General features: G+C 42.8%; 1 protein-coding gene across 2 annotated transcripts in view; it reads right to left on the bottom strand.

Moving 5' to 3' along the window:
• Positions 1–574: 574 nt before the first annotated feature.
• Positions 575–13,021, bottom strand: part of LOC111225378 (protein jagged-2-like) — a 53,140-nt gene continuing 40,693 nt past the window's right edge. For both annotated transcript variants that reach the window (XM_022750207.1, XM_022750208.1), the window contains 7 exons: positions 11,215–11,300; positions 10,407–10,520; positions 10,136–10,251; positions 9,790–10,050; positions 8,357–8,488; positions 4,647–4,806; positions 575–4,381 (listed from right to left, as the gene is read on the bottom strand). In XM_022750207.1, coding sequence (XP_022605928.1) covers positions 3,870–4,381; positions 4,647–4,806; positions 8,357–8,488; positions 9,790–10,050; positions 10,136–10,251; positions 10,407–10,520; positions 11,215–11,300 — 1,381 coding nt within the window. In that variant the 3' untranslated portion in view covers positions 575–3,869. The remainder of the gene's footprint in view (positions 4,382–4,646; positions 4,807–8,356; positions 8,489–9,789; positions 10,051–10,135; positions 10,252–10,406; positions 10,521–11,214; positions 11,301–13,021) is intronic.

Raw genomic sequence — 13,021 nt, 5'->3', positions numbered from 1 at the left:
TCTACAATTTATTGTATATTACCAAATTTCTAAAATGTAAAAAAATAAAACTCAATGCAATCCCTTATGTAAAAATAATTTTGAAAGATTCGATATAACTGGAACAAATAAGGCTGGACATCTTCCATCTGGAACTAACAAAGCTTCAAAGAGGGATTTTAGTAACTAACCTTTCTCTGATCAAGCTACTTCTGGAACTTCATGAAATTAATATTCAAGACTTTTTTCCGGGGTTCTGATTTTCATACAAGCCAGCTGTACACATTAAAGACTCAGCTCTTTTCAACCAACTCATGGAATCAATAATTAGTTAGTTGGCTACAAGTAAAAAAGTCTGCCACTGACAGTCGTCCTTTAAGCTGGTACAACTGATGGTCGCCATGTGAGAAGCTGCTTTTGTCAACTTCTGTCAAGGATCCATTGTTCAAAAAGTTCTAGAATAGGAAGTTTGACAATTAAAGGGGGCGTGGCTTAGTGAAGAGTCAGTGATGAGAACAATAGCAACAGCCAAAAAGAAACCTTTATCTCAAATATCTTAACATCAAACATCAAAAAAAGACAAAACAAAATAAACTTTGGTATAAAATACTTTAATAAATAATAGGATTGTTCTAAGAACAAACAAAAAAAATTCCACTAACAAACCAAGACTTTTACCAAATTTTGTACAAAATAATTACAATGTTCTGCACATTCAGCCCCTTCTCTGGGGCTAACACAATGTAAAATTTACTGACAGAATATGAATTTGGATTTTCCATGATTTGCATCAGCATTATTAACAAAAACATAAAATATTGAAAACATAATGTTCATCCACAGATAGTGACAATATTTGACTTTTTTTTTTTTTTTCACTACCGCTGTGGAGGTAATGCTAAATGTTTCTCTCTTCCTGTGTGTTCTTAGTGCAGAAACAGACTCTTTACAAACACTGGACAACAAGCACAACAGTCAGCAACATCAACAACAACACAACTTGTTCCCTTCATTAGACCAGAATAGATACACGAGGAGAGGCGGGGCTAAAACAGGGTTAAAAAATTAGGATACAAACTCATTCACTGTGCGTAGGTTCCCATTCAAACCACACACCCTTTGTCTATGATGGGGATTCTGTGTCGTGCTAAAGGGCACTTCAGCAAGGGTGGTTGATTGCCGTTATGAAGGTGTCTCCTGCAGCACAAGGAGGGTTTTCATGCTCACTAAAGACCCTGCTGCCGTGTGTGGCAGCTCTGATTCCAACAGACTGGAAAACGATGAAATTATAACCTAAGTATGCAGGGGCTGAAGAGAGACTGGCAGCAGTGCTTTTAAGTTGTTTGGACCCTGTGACCCGTAAGTGTGTACTGGAAATAGCAATCAGATGCATCAGTGCTGGTTCAAGACCTGCTGCTCCACCACAGCACAAGGTTAATTTCCTCTGTGCCCTTTGGAGTCCCCAATTAGGAGCAAAAATCTTGATTGTTTAACCCACTGGACTTCCTAACTAAACTGAAATTGTACAAAGATGAGAAGGAATAAAGGGATGCTGTGTAATGACATCAAATGTATATTTATATCCTGCCATTTGTGTGTCTTTGAGTGTATTCTGATTGTAAAATACACTTGGGCCACATGTTAAATTCCCGAAATGAAAAGCATGTGCAGTGTACCAGTTTTCTCCTTAATATTCCACAATGTGTCAAACATTGCAAACATCTGATTCACCATTATGTGCCACAATATCTGCCAGAGGGAATGTAAAATTGTTGATAGTGTTAAGAAACATCAATATACGACTCTGTACAATGTAACAAGAGTGTTTGTAACATGGGAGTGGATGAGGGAGCTGTCGGACACAGCTGAAGTCATTTTCTGAGAAATTATTAAGCAAAAACTGAAGACAGAAAAATGGATCTGGAACCAGTGGCACGAATTCAAAAAGGGGAAAAATGTGCACTGTGGATTGATGAGGAGAAATCAGGCATGTGCTAAAATAGACAACTACTGGCTCACTTCTCGAGACTTTTGGGATGAAGACTTGACTTGTTTCCTTTTCCATTTTCAAATGTCTTGCACAAAAGGAAACCAAAAACATCTCAGCAGGAGGCCCTGCGGCCAGGTCGTCCAATGAGACCAGCCCTGTGTACTGATGCTCTGCTGCTTTTGAACCGGATGCCAACAGGGTGATTTTCATATTTACACACACACAGCCTGTGGGATTGGGTAAAACAAAAACATGAAGTACGGAAAAAGTGGAAAAGATCACCAGTATTTCCCAAAGAACTGTCAGCGAGCTGAGCTGAAACATCATTTAAAAAATTGACGTTTAGATGCATTTGGAGGGTTGGCTCGCATGATTTGAATTTGTGGCTCTTGAAACATATTTTGCATTCTGGGAAACTGGAACTCAGAATTAACATGAATAAGAATTAAATTGGTTTTGATCTTTGTGGACTTGGAATTTGTATGTAGGTGTAGTTTGGGCTTTGTTACAGAAAGGTTAATGTTGCAGGTGGGGTGGCACCTCAACACAATTTCACTCCAATGAAATGACCAGGACTGTTTTAAAGGAGGTTCCTATAGTTGTAGCATTGACTACTGAGCTGTTCGAGATGTGACTCACTGCTGCTCATGTCCTAACAGCCTTTTCACAATGATGGACAGACCTGACAAACAGCTCTCCAGACTCTGTATTTGTCTTCTTAACAGCTGTAACAAATAATCACAACACATCAAGACAAACAATCATGATCTGTTTTCTTTTTTAAACCAATGCTCATGACTCAGGGAGACTCTGGACACAGTCCGAAAATCTGTATAAAACCTGTCATAGTGTCAACAGACACTAATGAACGGAATGACATCATTAAAAAAAAAAAAAAAAAACAACCACAAAACAATCTTATTTAGAATAACTATGATACAAAGCATCACTTAAGTTACTAAACTCAAATATACACAGCCATTTGTTCATATTTACATATGTACATCACAAAGAAAATAACCTTTACTGTGGTATGAAGAGTTGTTACTAGGACATCTTTCCCTTTATATGGATTTAAAATCTGCATAAAGTCTATAAGAGGAGAGAGAAGAAAAATAAGGGGCTGAAGGCACTTTTCTACCATAGCAAATACTGAAAAATCATCATGTAGACTCGCAGGAAACGGTGACCATTATTTTGAAAGGGTATATAAGAACCTTTAAGCCTTAACACAGAATGGAAAAGATGTTTTATGAATGTAAACAAAAACTTTTCATGCCAGGTATCATACAGTCAATTCTCTGCGCCAGCTTCCAAAGAACTTAAATGTATAGAAAACTTTTTTTTGTGTTGTTTTTTTTCTTTATAAAAAGACATGATATCAAGACAGAGTAGAAAAGGCCCGCAGGTCTGGGCTAAGGCAGACAGGAACCTACTGCACCAAACAGCAGAAACGACATACACAGCCGCACAGCCAGTGCCGTTCAGTTAAATCTCCAAGGTTCAAAAGAAAGAGAGCGTTAGTCCTCATGAAGCAAACAGAAACAGTTTATAAACAGAGAAAAAAAAAATCAGGAACAGTGAAAAAAAACAAAACAAACTCTTCTTGATTCCAACAGTGTGATGATTAAACTGAAAATCCAGAAATCCAGAAGCTGTGATGTTTATTTTCCATCTTTTTTTTGGGTTGTTTTCTGTGTTTTTTTTGTCGGTTTTTGGTGAAACAAGCCTCCATGCTGCAGACGACCAAGTTAAATAAGGTGTAACAAACAAAAATAAAAAATTAAAGCATCTGTAATCTTCACTTTTGGTGCTTTTAAGAATTGAAAAGTCAGTGACATTGAAGACATTGCAGTTTGTTTTTCTTTGATTCAGGAAGGTCCCTCCTCCTCTGGCCTGTTCACACGTAATGGTCTTTAATGTCCTCGCTGAGCTTGGCGGCGTTCAGGTTTTTACACCGGTTGTCCTTGGGGCTGTACGCTGTCCGGTGTGGTGCCTTCACTGGGCCGCTGCGCGACGTGCAGATGACCCCTCCCTTTCCCATCATCCCCCTGTCCTGCGCCCCTGCTATGGAGCACTTTTGAGGCGGACACTTGTCCCCTATGCCCAGCGCCCTCTCCTCGTCCTCCTCCTGCTCCCCCTCCTGCTCTCCTTCCTCTTCGCCCTCGGCCCCGTCGCACGTCCTGTCGGAGGGGCCCATCAGTTTCTTGCATTCGTACTGAATGTCTTTGTCGCGGTTGTCCTTGAGGGCGTTGCTCCGCAGTGGCTCCAGCTTGTTGTTGACGGTCCTGTCCTCGGATCGGGCGGCTCTCTCACGCTCTTTCTTCCTCTTGCGGGTCCACCAGACGCAAACAACGATGCAGAAGATCCACAGGACGCTGAAGACGACGCACAGCACGGGGACCAGGTAGCCTGAAGGACAAAGTCAGAGGAGATGTTAGGAGATCATTTCCTGGCTAGCAGTTTCCCCCCTGCTTTCATCCTTTGTGCTAAGCTAAGCTAAACATGTCACAGCTGCCTTTGCGCTGAATGCAAACCAGTGATCTTGTCATCTAAGCCTCAACAAAACAATAAAAATGTGAATTTCGGAACAATGTGAAAGAAAATCCTTGAAACAAAACAGTGAATGAGCTCATGGACTGAGAGGAACTGAGTTTCCTTTAAACTTCTAACTCACCAGCAGGAGGAGATTTGATCATCGTCTCCACTTTGACCTCCACCACGGCGAGCATGACGGTGCTGTTGTGGCGTTTAGACAGAGCGCTGATGATGGCGCTGGCTGCTTTCTGGATCTGTCCACGATCATTGTCCTTCGATCGCCCGTCCTGCTCAAAGGACTGCAGAGGCGGAGAGAGAGAGAGAGAGAGAGAGAGAGAGAGAGAGAGAGAGAGAGGGACAGGAATTCAATGGCTTTGTATTTACACAGAATTTCACACGTTGTTTGTACAGCGGCGACTAGCCAATGTGTTGCTGTGCTGTTTTTAGCCCATTACTTTATGAAGTCATCCAAACATTTATATTAACGTACGTAATCATATTCAACATGAATGTTTTTACAGTTCATGTAATTTATGCTTGAAGCTTGTAACTTGGTTGAGTTCAGTCAGACATGCGACAGAACGTCTCACTGCCTTCAGTTTTTGGTTGGTGCGTTGTCACGTTGTGTTTAATGTAGCTGGGAGAAGGGATCATTGTATAAACTCTCCTTTATATTGTGTTCAAGACAACAATATGACACTTAAGGTTTAATTTCTCCTTAGCTGAGCGAGTTACTTAACGGTGTTGCACAGACCTTTTAAGGATTCTTTAGTTAAGGAAAAATGTATGGCATTTGGAAAAGTGAAAGAGATTTTACAGCAGTAAAATTCTACTGTTTCCATAGAGACTGTTGATTTGCTGCCATTAGTTTGTGATACCTGTTATGACATTAAAGAAATGTGCTGCTGTGATCCTCCTGTTGTTTTGATGGGACCCTCACAATGGTGTTCAATGGAAGTTTTAAGCAACTGAAAGTTAATTTTCATTACAGGGAACACAAAGACTCCTAAAACCCTTGTGGAGAACTTTGACTAACCTCCTACAATAACGTACAGAGAGGCTGATTTGTAGGTAACGGCTGAAACGTGAAGAATCACGAAACACACATTCACTCAGTCCCATTTGCCAAATGGTCCGAGTCTCGCTCGAGGCTACGCAAGACAACAAAAAAGAAATAACACACATTCATCCGTCCGAATAAAAGAGATTCTCATCCTAACATCTGGCAGGCTGCCCCCACCCCTCCTGCTGAGACCACAGAGGGTGGAGTTAATTGCCTAATAAGGTGCTGAGGGTGAGAGCTGGGAGGTGGTTGGGGGACAGAGGGGGATTAGCTGTGTGCTGTGCAGTTCAATTAGGACAAACAATAGAGGAGAGCCCAGCTGTGCTCTCCGCTCGGCCGGGAACAAACACTCCTCTTTTCTTCTCCTGAGGAAATCAGCAGCTCATTCACACACACACCTCTAACCCCGCCTCCCAGGCTGACTGACAGGTCACATCACAGCCACACGGGGCTGAGAGCACATCATCAGCACTGTACTGAGCACTGCCTGTCTGCCTGTGACACTGAGAGTCTCAAATCATCATCGCATTAAAGTTGGCAGCAAATACTCGGCCACTCTCTTCAACATGTTTACTTTTCCATCATTTGTTGCCCTTGGAAACAAGGGGGAGTGAGGAGAGTGAACAGGATGCACCATGTTAGGGACTATTTTCATCAGCGGATTAATCCAGATTTGGTGCTGTAGTGAGTGTTTCTTGCAGCAGTAGGGTGTATGTGGGAGTGAGTACAATAGAGTAAAATAAACTACAGTGTGTGTCCACGGGATTGAAGTAACACTGACGCGTCTTCAATAGTTTCTGGACAACAAGGTTTGTGGATACATAACACTTGTTAGTATGATGTTGTGTGTTTTAAGGGAATTTGCTGACAGTAAGGAAACACAGAATATCACCTTTACATTTGTTGACTTGCATATTAAATTAGGAGTTTATAAAGCTCCGTCCCGTTTACAGGACACTGTGAGGAACCTGGCAGGTGAAAAACTGTCCTCGCTTCATGAACGTTACGTCTGAATGTCACTTCCACATATTTTGCTGAAACTACTCGAGCATCTCATTTTCCTTCCAACGCACTTGACGCAGCCTCAACATGTCGAGTTAAAGAAGGGACGACTCGCTCTACAAACCGAGCGCTCCTCGCTCTTTCCCACATGCTCAAACATATTGAACCACTTGTTTCTTGCTCAGGTTGGATGCCTCGCAGCGGAGCGGCCTGCTGATCGGTTCAGGGGTTTACAAACACACCCAGAGCTCTTGGACGAGAATGAATCGACACGACTCGGGGGCTGAGAACCGGCTGCACTCCGCGCAGCTCGCTGAGATGATGAAGATTTCACCCACACTTGGAAATGAGCACTGACATTTCTCTGCAACACGAGTCGACAGCAAGTGGGAGTGAGGTTTCTTATGAGAGCCTTGTTGTGGGGTTTTGGGTGGATGTCAGGCTCGCCACTCCTCTTCCTGTATCTGCTGCTCAAAACAAGGCTGCAAACATCAGAGGAACAAGAGCTAATCCTCTCCATTAAGAGCTTAAAGCCCCGAAGTGACTGATTTCCCCCGAGTCTGGGTGGCCGAGAGTGAGAGGGAGACAAAAAATAGGAGAGACGAGGGAGAGGGGTCGGAAAGACAAAGAAAAGGGTGAGGGAGAATGAGAAAACAGAAAAGCAGGAAAGGTAAAAGAGACACGTTGAGAGAGAGAAGAGAGAGAAGACTAAACTGGAGGTGAAAAGAAGTAAAGGAAGAAGAGGAAGAAATAGAGAAAGAAGGAGAAGAAGAGACAGAGATCAGCAAGGTGTTCCAACAGAAAAGCTAAATCTCATCCAGATGTTGAAAGCTTCAAACGTCTCTCTCCCTCCTCTTTCTTTCTCTTCCTTTTCTTTTTTCTTGTTTCTTTTTTTAAAAGAAGAAACAAAAAATAGAAAAAGGTTCAGATTTTACTGCACTCCTCTGGAAATGATTTGCAGTGATGAATTAAGTGCGACTTAATAAAGTGGGAGAAGAAAAGAGGGAAAGTGGAGAGAGGGTGAGAGGGTAAGAGAGAGAGGGTGAGAGAGAGAGAGAGAGAGAAGGCAGCAGCTCCTGAATCTGCTGCTGTGTGATCGTGTGTGTGTTGCTTCGCCTGTCTGTTCACCTGCACGTTCTCTCCTGGTGTTTAGAGAATATTTATACATTAAACTCACTCATGTATTATCAATGGAAATTTCAGGTCTGTTAACTTTCATTTGGATATCTGGCTCAACTGTTAAAGCCTTTCTGATTGGCTGTTGTCATAGTGACGCTGTATCATTCCCAAATCTCAGCAAGACAAGACTATGAAAATCAGACCAAATATTTCCTGTAGATCTTCCACGAGAGGCAGGCAACCAGAGGAGAGCTAAGCTAGCGCTAGCAGCTAAAGCTACATCCAAAACCCACTGGAAATAGCATTAGCTGCTAGTTTCCATTGTGGTTCATTTGTTCACTGGAGGCATTTCAGAAGAGGTGTGTCTTCGAGCTGCCCGGTGTTCAGCACACACATTTCAGATATTGTTTTGAGTTCATTCCCAGTAGACATGGGCTCACTGGTTAGAATGGCAGCCAGGGTGGGCCCGAAACGTTGGGACTTTGTGGGTGTTGTATTTGCAAGAACTTGATGAAAAAATCAAAGTGAGATGGATGAACCACTGTAGGAATGGTTGCAATACCCAGGTACATCCTCAAATGCGGGACAACCCAAAACAAAGTCCTATATTTGCAGTAGTTATCAATGCGTGTGTGGGCAGGTGTGTGTTTGTGTGTCATAATCACCATGGCGACCTCCACGGCATCACCGTTGGAGTAGGACAGGTCACAGAGGATGAGCAGCGCTCGCTCCTCGGCCAGCGTCTGAGTCACAGGGAGGTACCTCAGCTCCGAGCAGATGTTCTCTACAGTGGTGCCCTGCAACACACACACACACACACACACACACACACACACACACACACACACACACACACACACACACACACACACACACACACAGATACAACAGATTAGTATCTGCACTGCTGGCGAGGAACAATCACTTTGTAATTCCTCCTAGCCAGCCAATCAGAATCAGCGGGGGCACAGATTTCAGATCAGTATCAGGAACAGATGAATTTCTAGTACTTAAACTTTACTCAGACCTGCTCCAAGATGCCAGGTAAGGTTTCATGATTCTGTAGAAAGCAACATAATACAACGAAAAAGCTTTTCCTGGAGTTTTTTTATTTTCAGATAAGATAAGAACACACTCTAAAACTTTACCGCTTTTCTTTCCGAGATGACTCATGTGGGAGAGACAAGATAAACCTACAAATGTCACTGTCTGAAGAAGTTACATGGTCGGGTTGGGCAATATGATGATATATCACACACTGTCACACTGTCAGACTGTCAGAACAAAACAGCCAAAACGTACTCTCCTGAGTGCACAGCAGAGCATAATGTGAGCGTTTGCGGTGGAAGATTCGAGCAACAAGACATCTGAGATCATTTTCCTCCCACTCCGGATTGTTAACATTCGATAATTCAAACAATTATCGAACGTTAACAATGCAGGGTGGGAATAAAATGATTTCAAATGTTTTGTTATGACACGACACATCAACAGGGATGAAAAATAACTTGATGACTGGGTAAAAGAGGCCGGTTGGTGGTTTTCAAACTGTCTCCGCAGCCTTATTTCAAACTTTTCTCCCACTGAGAACTCGCACGGACTCAAACACACAAACTCACAGCAGGGATATCAGGGCTGGAGAAACGTCTGTCCCTTGATTTACAACAGCGCTACACCCTCTGAATTAAAAGTCTTGCTTTGATATAGAAGACTGAAACCACAAAATTCATGTCTTGAATGCTGTATTACTATTTGAAGCAGAGTGTGCCACCCATCATTTTTTATTGCTGGAGCCATTTTAGCCATTTTTTCCTCTTTTAAATTTCCTGCATTTTCGTTTTATTGCCCAAGGAGAAGGAAGAATTATAAACTGTCAAACACTGTGACTGCTGTGTAAAACCACAGATTTTCACTCTGGGAAATTGAGGAACTTAATCAGAACATTTCAGTTTTTGATGATTGAAGCTATTTGCTCAATTTTTTGTGTAAAATGTCAAAAAAAATTGTGTCTAAAACCCAAAAATATCCAAGTATTTGATATAAACCACAGAAAAGTGTTGAACATTAAACTTTTATCTACGAGAAAACAGTCCCTCACCTGTGGCACTTTGTCCTTTTTGAAGATGAGTGTGATGCGAGCGCAGTTGTTGTCCAGGTAACCACTGTTTGGCTCACACCGGGTGTGCAGAGGTGTGGGTGGGTCCGGGTTTGAGCACACGCCCCACTGGTGGCAGGGTGGCGAGAAGCAGGTGAGGAACTGATGCTCCACACACTCGTGACCTCCGGGGCAGGACGGAGGGTTGGCGTCCGCAGGAGGAAGAGCCTTTGGCAGGAGACACGGCCGACGACCGCACCTCACCTGGAAGAGCATGGATTCGATCACTTACTGCCGTCACTTTGTTTTCATAACATCTTCTATGTTATTGGGCGAATTAAAGGCTGACCTTAGAGCAGTGAACGTATCCGTTGACACACTGGCAGGTGTTACACTCCTCCTCCCACCGGCTGCCGTGAGGAAACTGCAGGTCAGCGTGACGACACGACTTCCCCAGTCCGATGACTGGAGAGAACAGGAGATGTTATGAAGCCTCCATATTTACTCAACCAGCACACAGCTGCAGATCCACCAACATCATACAGCTGATTGATAGTGGTGTCTTAGAGCAAAGTCATTTTAGAAGAGCCTTAGAAAAAAAAACATTTTCCATTACTCACACTCTTGACAGCGCGGTCCCGCGTGGCCTGGAGGACAAACGCAGCGGTAGCCGTTGATTTCGTCCATGCAGGTTGAACCTTCAGCACAAGGAGACGACTGACACTCATCTATGTCTGAAAAACAAAACCACAGAATACATGCAGTATTTAGAGAGTTATTAACTTATGGGATCTTATTTTGAAAGGACATGAGGCCCAAGGGTAAAAACTATGATCTCTTTCTGATCGTCAGGAAATTTCTGTCAGTAGAATTTCCAGATAAATTCTTGTGCTTCAGATCTTAAATCTTGAGTTATTAAAAAAGAGGCGTCTAGAAAAGCCTTGGTATCTTTTCAGGAGCAGAGGAATCTCTTTGCGTCTTCCTCGCACTGTTGATTTCTCCTTCGGGTCTTTCTCCCTCTACAGCTTCACGTTAGCTGAGAAAAACCTGAGCTCTCAGTGATTTGAATGTTAGATTTAAATGTTCTCAGTAAGCAATGGAATCCAGAGAATCACTTCGTGCACAATGGGCTTCTACCGGTTTGATTTGAGACACTTCAAATGGATAACACTCCGGTTCTGAAAGGGCTTTTCTGAAGAGATTTCTCCCAGAAGGCCACGGGAGAGCGCACTGACCCGTCTGACGAGCCTCAGCTCTGACCTCGGCTCAGCGCAGAGGGGAGAGGTTAAGACCGGCTTCCTAAAAGGGGCTTCCTAATCTGTCGCCCTGAAACAATTGGCTCACGCTCCCCCGCTGCGCCCTTTCACCTCTGACCCCCCGCCCACCTGACCCCTCCACACGCCTCCCCTCCGGTTCCCAGGGACTCACTGATGCGGCAGTCCGGTCCGGCGAATCCTGGGGCGCATTCGCAGCGAAACCAGTTCACGCCGTCGACACAGATGCCGCCGTTGTAGCTGCAGAGAAAACACAGAGAGAAACACATGGATGAAACTGAAAAACAAAAATCTTTTTTCTTTCTGTCTGTTTGCTTCTCGCTGCAGTCGGGCTTTTCTAAAACTGTAAATCAATGACTTCAGGTGAGCTGCATCTGGAAAGTGACACATTTGGCAAATTCCTTGACATTATTTGACGTCTCCTGTGAAAATATAAAAATGTCTATTTTGGATTTATTTGGTGGAAAAGACATAAATACTTAATGAATATACTGCTGGTTGCTGGTGAAAAGACGGGAGAGCCCAACTTTAAATGCATTGACAGAAATTACAATGGAGGAGATGCCAGTATTTGTCCATCAAAGCATACTGGGACATATGGATTAAATATGTGACACCATACAGGCCTGATTTTATTCTCACAAATAAATAATTTTGTAAAAGAGAAAAGATCATCGTTTTTACACGGTAACTGTGTACTGATATCTCCAATTTAGTCCTGGAACAAAGACACATGTGACTGTGTCCCCTCCTGCACACGGAGCTGCATGATGTCAACTCGACGGTTTATGTTCCCTCATTTTCTAATATTTTGTTAAAAGGCGTCTCGTATTGTAATTCTCCAGGAAGTTTCACAACTGTCTCCAACACAACTTCCTTTTTCTGTGCAACTACTATCTTGCATTACATTTTCACAGAAACTCAGTTATAGAAGGAGATGTACTATTTCTAAATTTCACTATAATAACTGCAACATGACGTAATCCTGCACAGAAAGCTTCTGAAGAAATGAGCTCTGTAGGAAATCATTAGGAAAGTAAAGAAACCACAAACTAAAATATTACCACTGGTTTATATACCACTGGTGCTGTCCTGGTTTAGTTCTAACAAAATTTATAATCATATTTTTTAATATATACACAAACACTACACATTTAGTACATCTACATCTACTATACAAGTGTCTGCAAGGCATTATGGGTCTGTTTTTAACCCACTGAGGTGAGTGTTTGTCCCATGTTCTCTCCGAGACTCTGAGTGGCAGCAGGCTGGAGCTAATGTCCAGACTTCATATGTAAATCCCTCCTGACCACATACTGAGCCCCCCACCCACCCAACACCTCCACTCTTCACAGCTACCCCCAGGTCGAGGCCGGTGAATGGCGAGAGGGGGCGTCTCTTCACACTCACCCCCTCCTTCCACCTCCTCTGAAAAACCAAAACCAAAACCACCACTAATCCACCTGTCAGTCATTGTAGAGGAGGGTGAGGAGGACAGAAGAGGGGGAGGAAGGGGGGATGCTTTTGTCCAGGGTAGCCTCTCTGATCCAGAGAGGCTGTCAGTGGATACACCGCCCTGATTTTCTTTCCCACTTGTGTGTTTTGGGGTAATTTTGTCAATGATCAAAAAGTCTTTAAATGTCTCGTTTTGCCCGACTAACAGCTCAAAACTAAAAGATTTTTAAATTTAAAATGATATAAATCAGAATAAAGGAGCAAATTCTCACATTTGAGAAGCAAAACTCTGGGAATGTTTTGCATTTTGTCCACAAACACATTCAGATAAAAAAATAAAAAATACAGCCACAGTTTCAGACTATCAAACAATAAACATATAGGTAATCAAAACATATATCAATTCAAGTACATACATCTGCACTCACACCTCAACATCCACAGTCTTTAATGAGAAAATCCAGAGTATAAAATCAGATTTGCTGAAGTGTGAGAGTCAGTGGGAA

The sequence above is a fragment of the Seriola dumerili genome, unplaced genomic scaffold, assembly GCF_002260705.1.
Source record: "Seriola dumerili isolate Sdu_G_001 unplaced genomic scaffold, Sdu_1.0 BDQW01000149.1, whole genome shotgun sequence".
NCBI classification, from domain to species: domain Eukaryota; kingdom Metazoa; phylum Chordata; class Actinopteri; order Carangiformes; family Carangidae; genus Seriola; species Seriola dumerili.
Note: the sequence above shows the minus strand (reverse complement) of the source record. Positions and strands in the feature narration are given on the sequence as shown.